The following is a 13,752-nucleotide window of genomic DNA, read 5'->3' as shown; positions in this document are numbered from 1 at the left end:
AGTAATAGGGGCTTCATAAACAAAACTATAATAAAAATCCTGAGACCATATATTAACAGACAAAGATTTCTTGTGCTGCTTTCTTCTTGGTGGCAGAATACATGAATTTTTGTATGGCCATCTTTGAAAGAAGCTGCTGTGGATAGGACTGATGTGTTAAATGTCAAGAGGGCTCTTGTGGCATGCAATGGGATAGTGAACTGGTTAGTTTCATGTGCCTAATACTGACAGGTGATGCCTTTTTCTGGGCAAACTGATTATTTCTCAGACCAGGTTTTCCACATGACACTAGGCAATGGCAAGAGACATTCAGGGTAACTGGAAAACTACGAGTTATTTTTGCCTTCAATATTCATTGTTCATCAAAGTAGTGCTCATGGCTCATGAGGAAATAAAAATAGCTTTGCCTTTAAAAGACCACCATCAAAATAATGTCTCAAATACTTTACAACAGTTGTTGTACCACTTCAAGAATATATGTAGCTATAGCAGCTTTTTGATTAATGAATGAAGCTTAGTTGTCTTACCAAATGCTTGAATGAAACAGGATCATTAATGAGAGACAGAGTTAATTCTTTTCATATTATTTCTGATTAATTTTGTGTTAAGTAGATATGTTTCCAAGTTTACACAATAAAGTTATACCTGGAATATTTTAATAAAATTAGGGGACTGGCTGCACAGATCGACTCTTAATTCTCTCAGTTGTGAAGGTCACAGTTTTTACAAACAAGGTAGAATTTTAATTGCTATATTCAGAAAGAAAAAAAAAATTAAAAAGCCATAACTGGGATTGATTTTTCTCCTGCAAAGGAACTATATTTTATTTTTCATTTGGAAAAGTAAGAAGTTACCTGTTTTTCAATACCCATCCTGCTTTCCAAATGGAGATGGATTTATTTAAAACCACGATGTTAAAAAAAAAAGTTTCATTAAGTAATTATCAGGTTATATACATTAAGTCTACCAAGTGTCTGATCTTCCATGCTTGTCCTTAACACTTGAAGTCTCATATTTTCCACCTCCTCAATCCAATATGGATATCTTCCTGCCAATAATATTATTCTCTTCTAAAGCGTGCATTAATTATGAGGCTACATCACTGTCAACTGAATTTAGAGATACTCTGTTCTTACAGCTCAGTGACAGCAGTTCCTACATGAAGCCTGTCCGTTAAGACAAAAATGCAAGACTTCTAAAACTTGGATAACTGTCAGGTATCTCATGAGTATTTGTAAATATGTTGGGCTGCCAATTGTGTCATAGAACGGAATTATGACAGAGTGGAAATCCCTTGAATAAAAGGGCAGAAAGTCTTTCATCTTTAAGCCAAAGTGGAGTCTGTCCTGGGCTCTTTAGTGAAGGTTATAGGCATAGTAGCTGAGTGAGAGGATATTATTGACAAACATGTTGCTTTTTCCTGAGAGTATTGTCTGAACATAAGTGAGAGGTCATTTTTCTTAATACACAGAAATGAAGAAAAAAGAGGAAACAAGCAAAAAAAGCAACACTATCTTAGAATTGCTAGTTTGGGACTGGTACTTCACTTGACTATGGTATATTCAAACTGGAAAAAAGTAAGACTAAATATAGCTACATTTCCATCTAAACTTGGAAATGCAAATAACACCTGACATTCTTTTCAATATGTATATGTACTTATGTATGCATATATATGTGTATAGACATATACAGAGAGAGAACACATACACAGTAGTCATTGAGGCTGACATCTGGAGAACCTACTCTTAGGATGATAGTTACCTTTAGAAAGAAAATAGGTAAGAATGCGATCCATGCTCTATGTTTGTGCTAACCCAAGAAATGCCTAAAATGACTATTAAACTCCATTCTTGGTCTAGAAATTTCTGAGATGCCAGACAGCCTTTCATACATGCAGTGTAGTGTTCGTCTCTAGAATGGGATAAATTTCTCTTGATTGTCATTGATAATGCTTGAAAGGGATAGTGGGCATAATTTTCCATAACAACATAACAACATAATTAGACATTAATTTAAGCAGAAAACTTGTTCTCATTCCCTGGCAAGCCTTTAGGGAGGCAAACACACACTTACCGCCTCCTAGGAGAGTTCCCTGTTTTCCAGATTGCAGATTCTCAAGAGGTTAAGAAGTCAGAGTCCAGTATCCCAGCATGGTATCCGTCTATAGGAGTGTTAGATATCTACCATGGAAATATCTACACCTAAGCTATTACTCATGAAATCTACTCCTGCCCTTTAAGTACTGTTTCTCTCTATTGATGATAAAGTCCAAGACATCTAATACACTGTGGACACTACATCTGGTTGCCACACTAAAATGTATCTTCCATGCTTCATATCCCAAATCCCAGAAGAAGCAGTTGTTGGCAGGTGATCAATAAAATTTCAGTTAGATCATAGAAACATAGAACAGCTCAGGTTAGAAGGGTCCTCAAAAGATCATCTAGTCCAAACTTCTGTGGGAAAGGGAGCCTAGATGAGGTCATCCATCACTTTGTCCAATTGCATCTTGAAAACCTCCAGTGACAGGGACTGTACCATTTCCCTGGGGAGGTTGTTCCAGTGACTGATTGTTCTCACTGTAAAAAATTTATTTCTAAGGTCAAGATGAAACCTGTCCCTGTTCAACTTGGATCTGTTGATATTTGTCTTCTCCATGTGGCTCCCTGTGAAGAGAGAGTCTCCATCCTCTTCGTAACTGTGCTTTAAGTACTGGAATACTGTGATAGGTCCTCCTCTAAGTCTTCTCTAGGGAGAAGACACCTAACTCCTTCAGCCTCTCCTAGTAGGGCAGGTTCTCCAGCCCTTTGATCATCTTCATGGCCCTCCTTTGGGCCCTTTCCCATGTGTCCATGTCTTTCTTGAATTGTGGAGACCAGGACTGGATACAGTACTCCAGTTGTGGCCTGACAATCACTGAGTAGAGTGGGATTATCATGTCTCTGTTTCTGCTAGTAATGCCCCTCTGGGTTCATCCCAGGAACCTACTTTCCCCCATTGCTGCAGTGGTTCCCTGTTGACTCATATTCAGCTTGTTGTCCAACCTGAGTCTCAAGTCCCTTTCAGCAAGGCTGCTCTGCAGCCGCACAGATCCTAGACTGTACTGCTCTTTTTGGCTATTCTGACCCAAGTGCAGGACTTTGCACTTGTCTTTGTTAAACTTCATGCTGTTCTTCCTAGCTCAGTCTTTCAGCCTGTCCAGGTCTCTCTGTGAGATGGCAGACATGTCAACCTCACCACTCAGTTTAGTGTTATGGGCAAGCTTGGTGAAGGTGCTTTCAATCCCCTCATCCAGATCAATAATGAAGATGTTGAAACACTGTGGGAACCAGTATTGATCTCTGGACAGCTTGTGACAGGCGGCCAGTCTGAACTATGCTATTGAATGTGGCAATTATGAGAGTTAAAAACTCTAGCCTCATTTATTTTTCACAGTACAATAGAATATAATTTCTCATCTTCTAGAATATCACTCTCTAAGGAAGCAAAATGTTAGTGTTAAATGTCAGCAGATCCAACAAAAAAAGGGAACTGCCAGAAGAGCAATTTTGTTCAATGGAGAGTATAATCATTCTGAGTCAACATCCTCATTCTTACAGAACAAACACCTTAAACATCCTTAAATGTATTTCAAATTCCATATGGATACCGTGAAAAATCCTCTGTCCAGGAAGATGTTTCACTGCTTTCTGTATTCCGTGGTAAGTATTGTGTGATGTGAATGCCCTGTACTGTCTGTGAATTTCCATACTTGAAGCTTCCATGTTCAGACAATAAGACCTTCCTTAAAGGCCAACTTTTAGCTTCTCACCATTTATATCTAGATTTTGCTTAATACACTTTTAAATTTAAAAAGTATTTACCATTTCCTAGTTTAGGCTGTAAAGTTACAAAGATAATTCTTTCCAGCTTTACTTTTTAAGCCCGAGTTTCAAGCTTATACCTAGGCTGCTCATAGTTACAACAGAAACAGTAAATACCACACAGGAAATGAAGAATTCTGTTATGCAACCACCATTGAAGTTCATTAGCTACTTGATACTGTCTTGGAGGATAATAAAAAAATTATGTAATTTTTAGCCTCAGTAGTTGTTCCAGCTTTAGACTATAGAATGTGAGTTACATAGTAGTTATGCGGTGACAAAGAAAATGTTGTGTCAGACTTAGCAATACTAGGGGCAAATAATGTGTCCGGGTTAGCGATAAGCTTGTGGTATAGCACACACTGAAGTCCGTGGCACACAGTTTTGTTGTAGTTATTTGAATTAGATAAAGCCTCTTTTTTTTTTTTTTTTAATGCGTTGCACCTGCTTCTTCATTCCCTGTCATACACTCAGAATTAGGATAAGTGGTTAAAATATTGTGGGAAGAAGGTGTGGAGTGGACACAGAGAAAAAATCTGGGCTGTTCTTTTCTGTACTGCAAGTTTTTTATACAAGTAGAAAAAGGTCAACTGGCAGTTGAGCTTGATCTCATAATCAAATCCTTATATATATATATTTTTTTTTTATTTGCACCTCTTTTTTTCTATCCAAGTCAATAGTTTCATCTGAACATGATGGGATCTTGTTTGATTGTACTTATATAGCCTCTTGGTATCATGACTTCTAATAAAATTTTTCTTGCAGCTTCGGGAGAAAACAAGGCAAACCATAGCAGAATGTTTGAGATTTCCATGCACATTATGAGAAGAAAATGAACCTGTCTAATTCAGTCTTGCTTATGTCTTTTCAATATAAATCCTAATATAGCAACATGCTATAGTTTATTCCATAACTTTTATTTTTCCAGGTACAACTGTACCGGCATTGTTGAATAGCACCTCCAATCAACTTTACCTGCATTTTCACTCTGACATTAGTGTGGCAGCAGCTGGTTTTCACCTGGAATACAAAAGTAAGACTTCTTACTTTTCGAAACATTCTCAGGAAAACGCAAACATAAGGAAAGGGAAAGAGAGGGTTTATATATATATATATTTTTTTTTTTTTTTTTTTTTCACCTTGACTACCAAAGTCTACTTGTCAACTTGGCAAGAACTTGATATAAGTGATATCTATGAAATTGAAATTTTAAATAAACAAACATTTCAAATTGCTGAAAACTAACTTTCACAAATTAGCAGTATATAACTAATCAACCTGGCAATTCAGAACAATATTTTTTAAATGTGGAATTTAATTATGCTTTGGGTTTTTTTCAACCTTTTTTTCAGCTCAGTTCTGAAATTGAGGTAACAAAAAAGTAAGAGTTAGTTTCACTGCTTGGAAATAGATAAAACCAGAACAAAACCCCACTTTTCCCCCCCTATTTATAAATGTATATATTTATTTCTCAGTGTTCTTTCCTTCAAATTCTTTTCCCTCAAGAGATTGCTGTAATTGGAAAAAAAAAAACAAACAAACAAAAAAAAACCCCCAAAAACCAAAACACCAAAAAAAACCAACAACCAATCAACAACAACAACAAAAATTATCATTCCAGAGCTACAAGAAAACACTACCATTATCTTGGTAAATCACTGGTGGTATTAGCAGAATAACCTAAGAAAGCTAATGGCAAATTTTGCTATGTGTCAACTTTTTGTATGTTTTGTGAGCAGCTTAGTTCTACAATACAAATGTTTCATGTTATGAACATCAATGGATTACCTCACATAATCATATTTAATTCAAACATGCATGTTTGTATTATTAACTCTCTCAAAAACTTTAAATACTACAGAATATAAGAAATTCAGCACATGTGCTTGCATAGTATTACTTTTAATAGTTATTGCTAAGAATATTCCAGTCTTTAAAAAAATAATGTGATAATGAGCTAACAGTCTGATGAATGCTTTGATGAATGTCGCAGAGTAAATCGTCTTTAATTTTTGAATGTGAACATGCTCTATTTTCTCATAAAGGTCATTCAAGAATTTTCTTGAAAATCAAGTTCGGTTTGTATTACATGCATTCCAATATTAATGTCTAAAAATGCTAATATTGATATTAGTTTTTAAGGAGTCTGTGTAAGTAAATAAACACACAAATGATCTTAATAAGTTCTATTTAGGACTGAAATTAAGAATTGTATAATATATATATGTACAGATTTTGAAAGCCCTGATTTTCAGATCATAACAAATATTTTAAAGTAAGCATAATCCACAAGATAGTCTTATATTGTAATTTAGTTTTCTGTTTATTTCAAGCATTGATATATAAGCATGTCATAGTTTCTTTGAATACATGTATTCTAATGGTGATGTAGAATGAGAACATGACTATTACATATACAGGATTTTTTTTTAAAATCTACTATTTTGATGAAGTTCCTTTTTTTTTTTTCTTTTCTCTGGGGAACCCTTCTCCCCAGTTGATCAGTCTGTGTTTCTCCTGAAGCCTTTTCCCTTAACCTACAGCGTTTCACATGAAGTGTAAAGAAGTACAAATTTATTGTAGGATGTTACTACACAAAATTTTGAAGTTCAATTTTTATCTTTTACTGTATCAGTTTTATCATGCCTGTGAGTTCTGAAAGAAATGTGTTCTGTTTAACAAGTTAAAAGTGTTTGGGATCATGCAAGGTCTCTTGGATTTATACTTTTGTTTGTCTCCTAGTTGCCATCTCACAACTGTGCTCTCTTAAAGCACATATTGACTCCAGTGGTTGAAATATTTCAATGCCAGGGTTTTTCAGAAGTACAACTCGGTACAGGTCAAGGTAGCAACATTCAGCATTCAGAGCTTAATTAACTATTCTGGTGATAGTCTGGCAGGGAAGAATAATTTCCTTTCCTCTGCGGCTATATGGTCCCTGCAAGGCTAGCAGGAGGACAGTACCTCTGTGTGTGTGTCTCTGAATACAGAAACTGAACAAATACCCACAGCAAGAGTTTACTGTTTTATATTGAACAGTCACCTTTTTAGATCAAGAAAGAAGCAGAGAAGGAAATACTTTTACGTGTAACAAGATGCAGATATTGCTAGTGCTTCATTATGGATTCTGAAGCTTGTGATCATTCAGTCACCTACTGTTTGAAGTAGCATTGGAAGAATAAATAGCTTTGGATCAGAAGTCAATCTAAAATTTGAAATAAAAATGTCCTTTTGTTGAGAGGTTTTCTTAATTAAGCAAACACAAAAAAATGTTTAGTGTCTGGGAAAAAAACACTCAACATTAAATGCTATGTTTAGGATGTCAAGTACTTCTGATAAAAGGAAGGGAAAAGGAGGACTAGATTCATAGTCTTTCTAAATAAAACACTTTGCAACTATAACGTTCAGCTATAGTATAAGAAGCCTTAGTTCGATTATATCATCTTGCAGAAATTTAAAAGTGTGAGTAGTCATAGTGGCAGTAATCAATATCTACTTTAAAGGCTATTTTACTACAATATCTACTTTTAAGTCTCTCTACTAAGCAGCTATAGCAGGATTTGTATCAGCATTCTAATTAGCAGGAAAAACGGTTAATCGTTCCAATTCAGCTTATATTTAAACATTTTGTAGAAAATAGTATAGCACTAAAATCAGATGTATAAAGAATACACCACTATTGTGAGGACAGGGCAGCAATCCACTCTGTTGTCTTCTTTCAGTTTGTCTTCATTGAAGACAGAGCAAAAGCAATAGATTCCAGACCCTGCAGTAAGAAAGGTCTCCTTCTCCATTCATCGATTCTTCTCTTTATTGTAGCTCTGCTCTTTTGTTTTATGTAGTCACAATAAAAGGAAATTCAGTGACGTATTGAAAAAAATAGTATTTCAAAGATGAATTACAGATTTCCAGAAAGATTTATGTGACATATCTTTCATTTCCTGATCAGAAAGCAAGCTGAGGGGACACACTAGATTAGAGAGAGGAAGAGAGAGCAAAAAATTTTGGGGAAATATTGTTGATAAGTAAGAGCTAGTAACAGTATAGTTTTATTTTTTTAAAAAAAAGACTTATGCCTGTTTATATGAGCTGAAAAACTGTCCCTTTCCGTGAAATAAAATAAATAAGAATTAATGACAGTAATACAATCATGCAAACAAACCAGAATTAATATTGTCTTATGTATTTTAAAAATCTCCAGAATAGCACTTCAGCAATGTAGATGCAGAGGATTAATTATTTAATGGTGTTTTACCTATGGATAGATAGTAGTTTCACAGAAAATAAGACTTGAAAAAAAATTCAGCTGGTCCTCAGAGAACTAAAATTGCTGGGCAGACTTTTTATTTTATTTTCATCTAGGTCATTTTATTCTTCTTTCGAGTATTTTGCTATAGAAATTTGTTGGGTCTTCTATGACTCTGATTAAAATTTAATAATATTTTTTATTGGAAGTATTTAATTTATAGCTATTTTAATATTTGAATAACACTTTTATGAATCCAAATGCAATTTATATAGTTCCTGCTCTTTCATGGAGGGGAATGGCTTTGTTTATTACGTTGTTTTCTTGAGCAATCAATTGCTGTCAGTCAAAACTAACAATAAAAATTCATAGTTGGTCTGATTTTTCATTGCATTTCAGGGAAATCCAAAGAGAACATGACTTGATTTTATTCTCTGGAATAATAAACCAAAATACTGAACTTCATATCTACCTACATTCCTCATGGTGCACAGTCTTAGAGTTCTTTTGTCCTGCTATATGTATACAGTTTCCAGTTAGCATTAATTGAAATTATATATATGCATCAGAGGACACTGGATCCTGTAATATGGTTTTAGATATCAGCATGTTGGAAAGAGAAAAAGCTTTCCGCCTTTTAAATTCAGAAAGCTGTAATGCTTTTCATAAGGCACAAAAATTGCAAATCCTCTTTCTACATTTCACATTCTATTGCATCTTGGGATTTTTTGTGGTTTTTGTTTGTTTGTTTGTTTGGGTTTTCTTGCTGTTGTTGTTTGGTTTGGGGGGGGGTTGTTTCTCTGTTTGTTTCTTTCTTTCAATTTGGGAACCAGGCTTAGAGTTTATTTCTAAAACATTTCAAGAAAATTATTTAAGTAAATGAGCTTTGTTTTAAATCTTTTGATAAAAAAATATTGCATGAACAGGAAGTGCCATAAAAGTTGCTGTGTATTCACTGTTCCTTGATTCACAAGAATCGTAAATTATTAGAAGTAAAGCCACTAAAACCCTTCCTATGGAATTGCCTACTAGGGAAGAGTGTTAATCCTGGAACAGTGAAGTGTTGGCCTTATGCTTTGATATAATTTGTTCTCTCACTAGAGAACATTTTTCTCACTAGAAGACATTTAGGCACTGCAGTGAAGACTGTATTCCCAGAAAAATGCCATTTCACAATAAGAAGCTAGTGATTACTTCAAGTCCAAATAACTTCGGATCTTGCATCATCAGGCTACAGCAGGGGTAGAAGAGAAAAAGTCGACCTAATAGTGTTTCATCCAGCCTTATATTTTGTATACATTTCAAATGAGAGTAGTAGGTAAAACTTCTCTAAACTAGCCATCCTGAATCCTGCAGACCCCTGATGCCATTATATCAAAGAATTCTTCATAAAGACATTAGGAAATGAGGATCACTTAGGAACAATACCTTCATCACAGAAGAAATTCCAAGGAGCAACAGAGAAGAGTGTCCCTAAATCACTACTAAATTATTTATCCAGAATAAAAGTTATTTTTTTTTAGAATAGACATTGTACATCCCCTTAGTATTCTAGAATAAATGGATGAGAGTTTACACATGATAGTTTCACCGGTGTAAATGTTAGAAGCATGGTTTTTGATCAGTGTGTTAGGGAAAGCTTTATTTCAGTAAATATATTTAGTTTGCTGTCATTTGATCACTTATATTCCACACTGTATATTGCTGGTTTAAAGTAACTTTATAGAACTTCATAAATACTTTACGAAAGCTTCAGCCACTGATGCCAGCTTATTTTATTCCTAAATACTTCAACATAATTTAAATAACTGAATAAGTATTATTTTATTTCTTGAAACTTTGTCTTCTTTTTAGCAATGTGTCTTTGTCTTGCCCTCTCCGTTGGTTATTTCTATGTCTGTCTTTATTTTCATGGGAAGGATCTGGGCATTCTGCTTCTGCAAACCTGAGCTCGTGTCTAACCTAGGCAGCACACGTTTCCCTTGTAGCCTTCAAAACCACAAGGTCTTCTGGTGAATAATATAATTTCATCATTTACTTTAGGATATTTCTCTGTTAGGCATCAAGAATGCATGTATGAGTTGGTTGTCCAAGTTGAGTGGTCATACTCAATTTATGTGCTATGGTTAAATTGATTACTTAGAAAGGGGTTTTTCCTTTGTTTCTTTTGTGGTGTTTTTTGTTTTGTTTTTAAGTCAGACACATAAACTCACTTAAATTAAATAATTGGTCAGTGTAGTCAGGGCCTTAGAGAAATTTCATTCTGGTCATGACATAATTGTAAGTATTGTTGAGAGCCACTGTGTGGAATTGTTTCTGATTATTTCAGATGGGTTGTAGGTGTTAAACTGGTTGCAGTAACAGATGATGAGAAACAATGCAGTAAAAGTATGCAACAGATAACTGCAGGAAAGAGAGGAATTAATCACTTAAACTAATCCTTCATATGCATATTTTTTTTTCCCCCAGACTGTGGTAGAATAAATAACATAATTATTTTCACAGCCACCAGCAAATCCAATCAAAATGTGCTTTTTTGCATTTCTAATATGTACAACAGTAAGAAGAATAAATATTTCTGCTATTTGAATTCCTTTTAATCTTAATGAACAAAGGAAACAACTATCTAAGCAGTAAGGTTTAGAAAATTGCCTGTTTAATTTAATGGCATTTATGGGCACTGATGTTTCAAGCTTCGTCTTAAAATCTCATTTATTAATTCAGTAGTAATTCAAATATTTTCTTTAAGACACAAATAAAAATAGTCTGGATATAATGAGTGTTTGCTCATACAGCATGCTTCTTGAACCTCTCAGTTCAAGACATGTTTGTTTTAGTAAGAACTGAATATATGATAAATATAGACATGTAGGTTTAAGTCACAAATGCCTATGAATATATGTGTGAATATATCCAAATATAGTGATTAGAATTAAAATACTACAGTAAAAATCCTGGTTTATGCAAGCAATGTTTTAACAGTGCCATCTACCCTTATTACCTGAATTAGGATATATGGCACAATTCAGCATAATTCTTTCTTTAAGCATTTGTTTTACTGCTATATCAAGATAATGTAAAATATGTGAAAAACATAAGCTTACTTTTAATTACTGTATCCCTTTTTGAAGCTTCTCTATTGCATGCTGTCAAGTGCTAAAGATTCTCAGGAGCTGAAATAAAGGATTCACTGGTAAGGGAGGTAGAGAACAATGACTATCTTTTGTAGTACCTCTCTATCATAAAGATCTTTAATAAATTCAAAGATAAAAATCAGACTAGCAGAGAAGAAAATGTATTCTTCTAAGTAGCATATTGGTTTTTGTAGGTCCAGCTTAAGATCTTTCATGCAATTTGATCTTTAATGTAGGTCTTCGGTGCAGCAATCTTTTCTTTTTCCCTGTATTAAAGCAGGCGTGAATCATAAAATTGCCATTTTTAATTTAGCAGGTCCTGATCCTACCAGTATGTCTGTACAACTTACCAGCTGTTAACATGAATCTGACTCTTCTGGCAGTACTTCATTGAGATAAATACATTTACTAGGCTGGTGTCCGAAGCATGCAGTTTTGGAAGGGATGGTTTGGATTTTGATATATACCATCACCAAAACGGAAAGAAAAAATTTTTCCAGTTTGATGTTCATAATATGATAAAGAACAATATGTTTCAGTTAGCCACATAGGGTGGGAAGAAGTAAAAAAAGAAAGCCTGATGAGTTTTGGTCAAGCTATCAAGAAATTCTTCTTTTGTTCAGTTTGCACATTTCTGAAATGGACGCTAATGGGCATTCACATTGTCAGATATGCCAGCAAGGATTTTCTTTCTGCCAGCAATGGCAGTGATGTTTAGACAGAATTTGAGGTAATTGTAGGCATGTATATAATTAGAGAAGTGAGGCTTATTTGTCCTACGCCACAGCGGAGCCAAGGAAGTATTTAGCAGGCAGTGAGAGGAAGAAGGTCAGGGAGAGGGTTATAATTCTTGACATTGATGTGTTCTCTCTTGCGTTGCATAGCAGAAGCTGAGCACTGAAGAGCTTGCACTAAGCAATCTTTGTCTTTTTTTTGATTGCTTGGACTTGACATTTAACATATTTTCCCTGTATTACTGACTGTTCACATACAATCTAGTTTAATGTATTTCAGAGTCCCTAAGTATTTAATTTCTCTGGTTTGTCCTCAGGTAGAAGAATTTGTTTGCTTTCTCTCAAGCATTTTTTAGAATTTTGGTCCGGTCCTAACTAAACTAGATATCCAACTAAACTATTTATATAACTAGGCTAGTATTATGTAATGGCTAGAATGATGAGGGTAAGGATTCACAATACTATTTGACTCTGTTTCCAACTTTCTCTTTGCTTTTTTGGGAATTCAACTTAATGTCAAGTTTATCGAATAAGTCAAATATGAATGGGTTTTGCATAGTGTTTTGTGATAGTCATATAGAATATTCTATATTATAAGTTATATCATCAGACCAAAGAAGTAGTATATACAAAGTATTATACAAAGTATAAGCAGCTAGGGACCTCTGGAGATCATCTAGTTAAACCTGCCTGCTAAAGCGGGTTCACCTACAGCAAATCACATACAAATTCATCCAGGTGAGTTTTAAATGCCTCCAGAGGAGACTGCACAAACTCTCTGGGCAGCATGTTCCAGTGCTCTGGCACCCTCAAAGTAAAGAAGTTTCTCCTCATATTCAGATGGAACCTCCTATGCTTCAGTCTGTGTCAGTTGCCCCTCATCCTATAACTGCGCACCACGGAAAAGAGTCTGGTCCCATGCTCTTGGCATCTGCCCTTGAGATATTTATGAGCATTGAAAAGATCCCCTGTCAGCCTTCTCCAGGTTGAACAGACCCAACTCTCAGTCTTTCCTCAGAAGAAAGAAGCTCCCATCTCTTAATCATCTTTGTAGCTCTCCGCTAGATTCTCACCAGTAACTTCTTGTCCTTCTTAAACTGGAGAGCCCAGAACTGGACACAGTGCTCCAGATGTGGCCTCGCCAGGGCAGAATAGAGGGGGAGGAGAACCTCCCTCGACCTGCTGGCCACACTCCTCCCAATGCAGCCCAGGATTCCATTGGTCTTCTTGGCCACAAGGGCACATTGCTGGCTTGGTCAACCTGTTGTCCATCAGGACTCCCAGATCCTTCTCTGCAATGCTGCTTTCTAGCAGGTCAACCCCCAACCTGTACTGGTGCCTGGGGTTATTCCTGCCCAGGTGCAGGACCCTACACTTGCCCTTGTTGAACTTCATTAGGTTCTTCTCTGCCTAGTCCTCCAGCAGACATCATAAGATCATTTTAAAGTTGATGATATTGGTAGAACACCAGAATTTGTAAGTACTGTTGTAGAAATGGCTAAAAATCTTTAAAGTACGTTTAGATATTTTCCCAAAATATACATTTCATTACAGAAAGAGACTACTTCAAAGAGATCCTGTAGCTTGCAACTATTAAATAATTCTTCATGCACTAACTAGGAAATATTTAGTTTAATAATTCTTGCATCAGTTGTTATGAAGACTACACTTTATACCTTGATAAATGTCACTTAGTATTAAAAAGGCTTGCCACTATCACTGTTCATTCCTGAAAAAATGTGAAATGTAGTAAGCATGAAGGGCATAGGACA

General features: G+C 35.3%; 1 protein-coding gene across 1 annotated transcript in view; it reads left to right on the top strand.

Annotated features, from left to right (window-relative positions):
• The window catches only part of CSMD1 (CUB and Sushi multiple domains 1), a 1,102,582-nt gene that overhangs the window by 949,400 nt on the left and 139,430 nt on the right, over window positions 1-13,752 (top strand). The window contains 1 exon segment of the mRNA XM_065633007.1: window positions 4,795-4,899. Coding sequence (XP_065489079.1) covers window positions 4,795-4,899 — 105 coding nt within the window.

The sequence above is a fragment of the Caloenas nicobarica genome, chromosome 3 (assembly GCF_036013445.1).
Source record: "Caloenas nicobarica isolate bCalNic1 chromosome 3, bCalNic1.hap1, whole genome shotgun sequence".
NCBI classification, from domain to species: Eukaryota; Metazoa; Chordata; class Aves; order Columbiformes; family Columbidae; genus Caloenas; species Caloenas nicobarica.
Note: the sequence above shows the minus strand (reverse complement) of the source record. Positions and strands in the feature narration are given on the sequence as shown.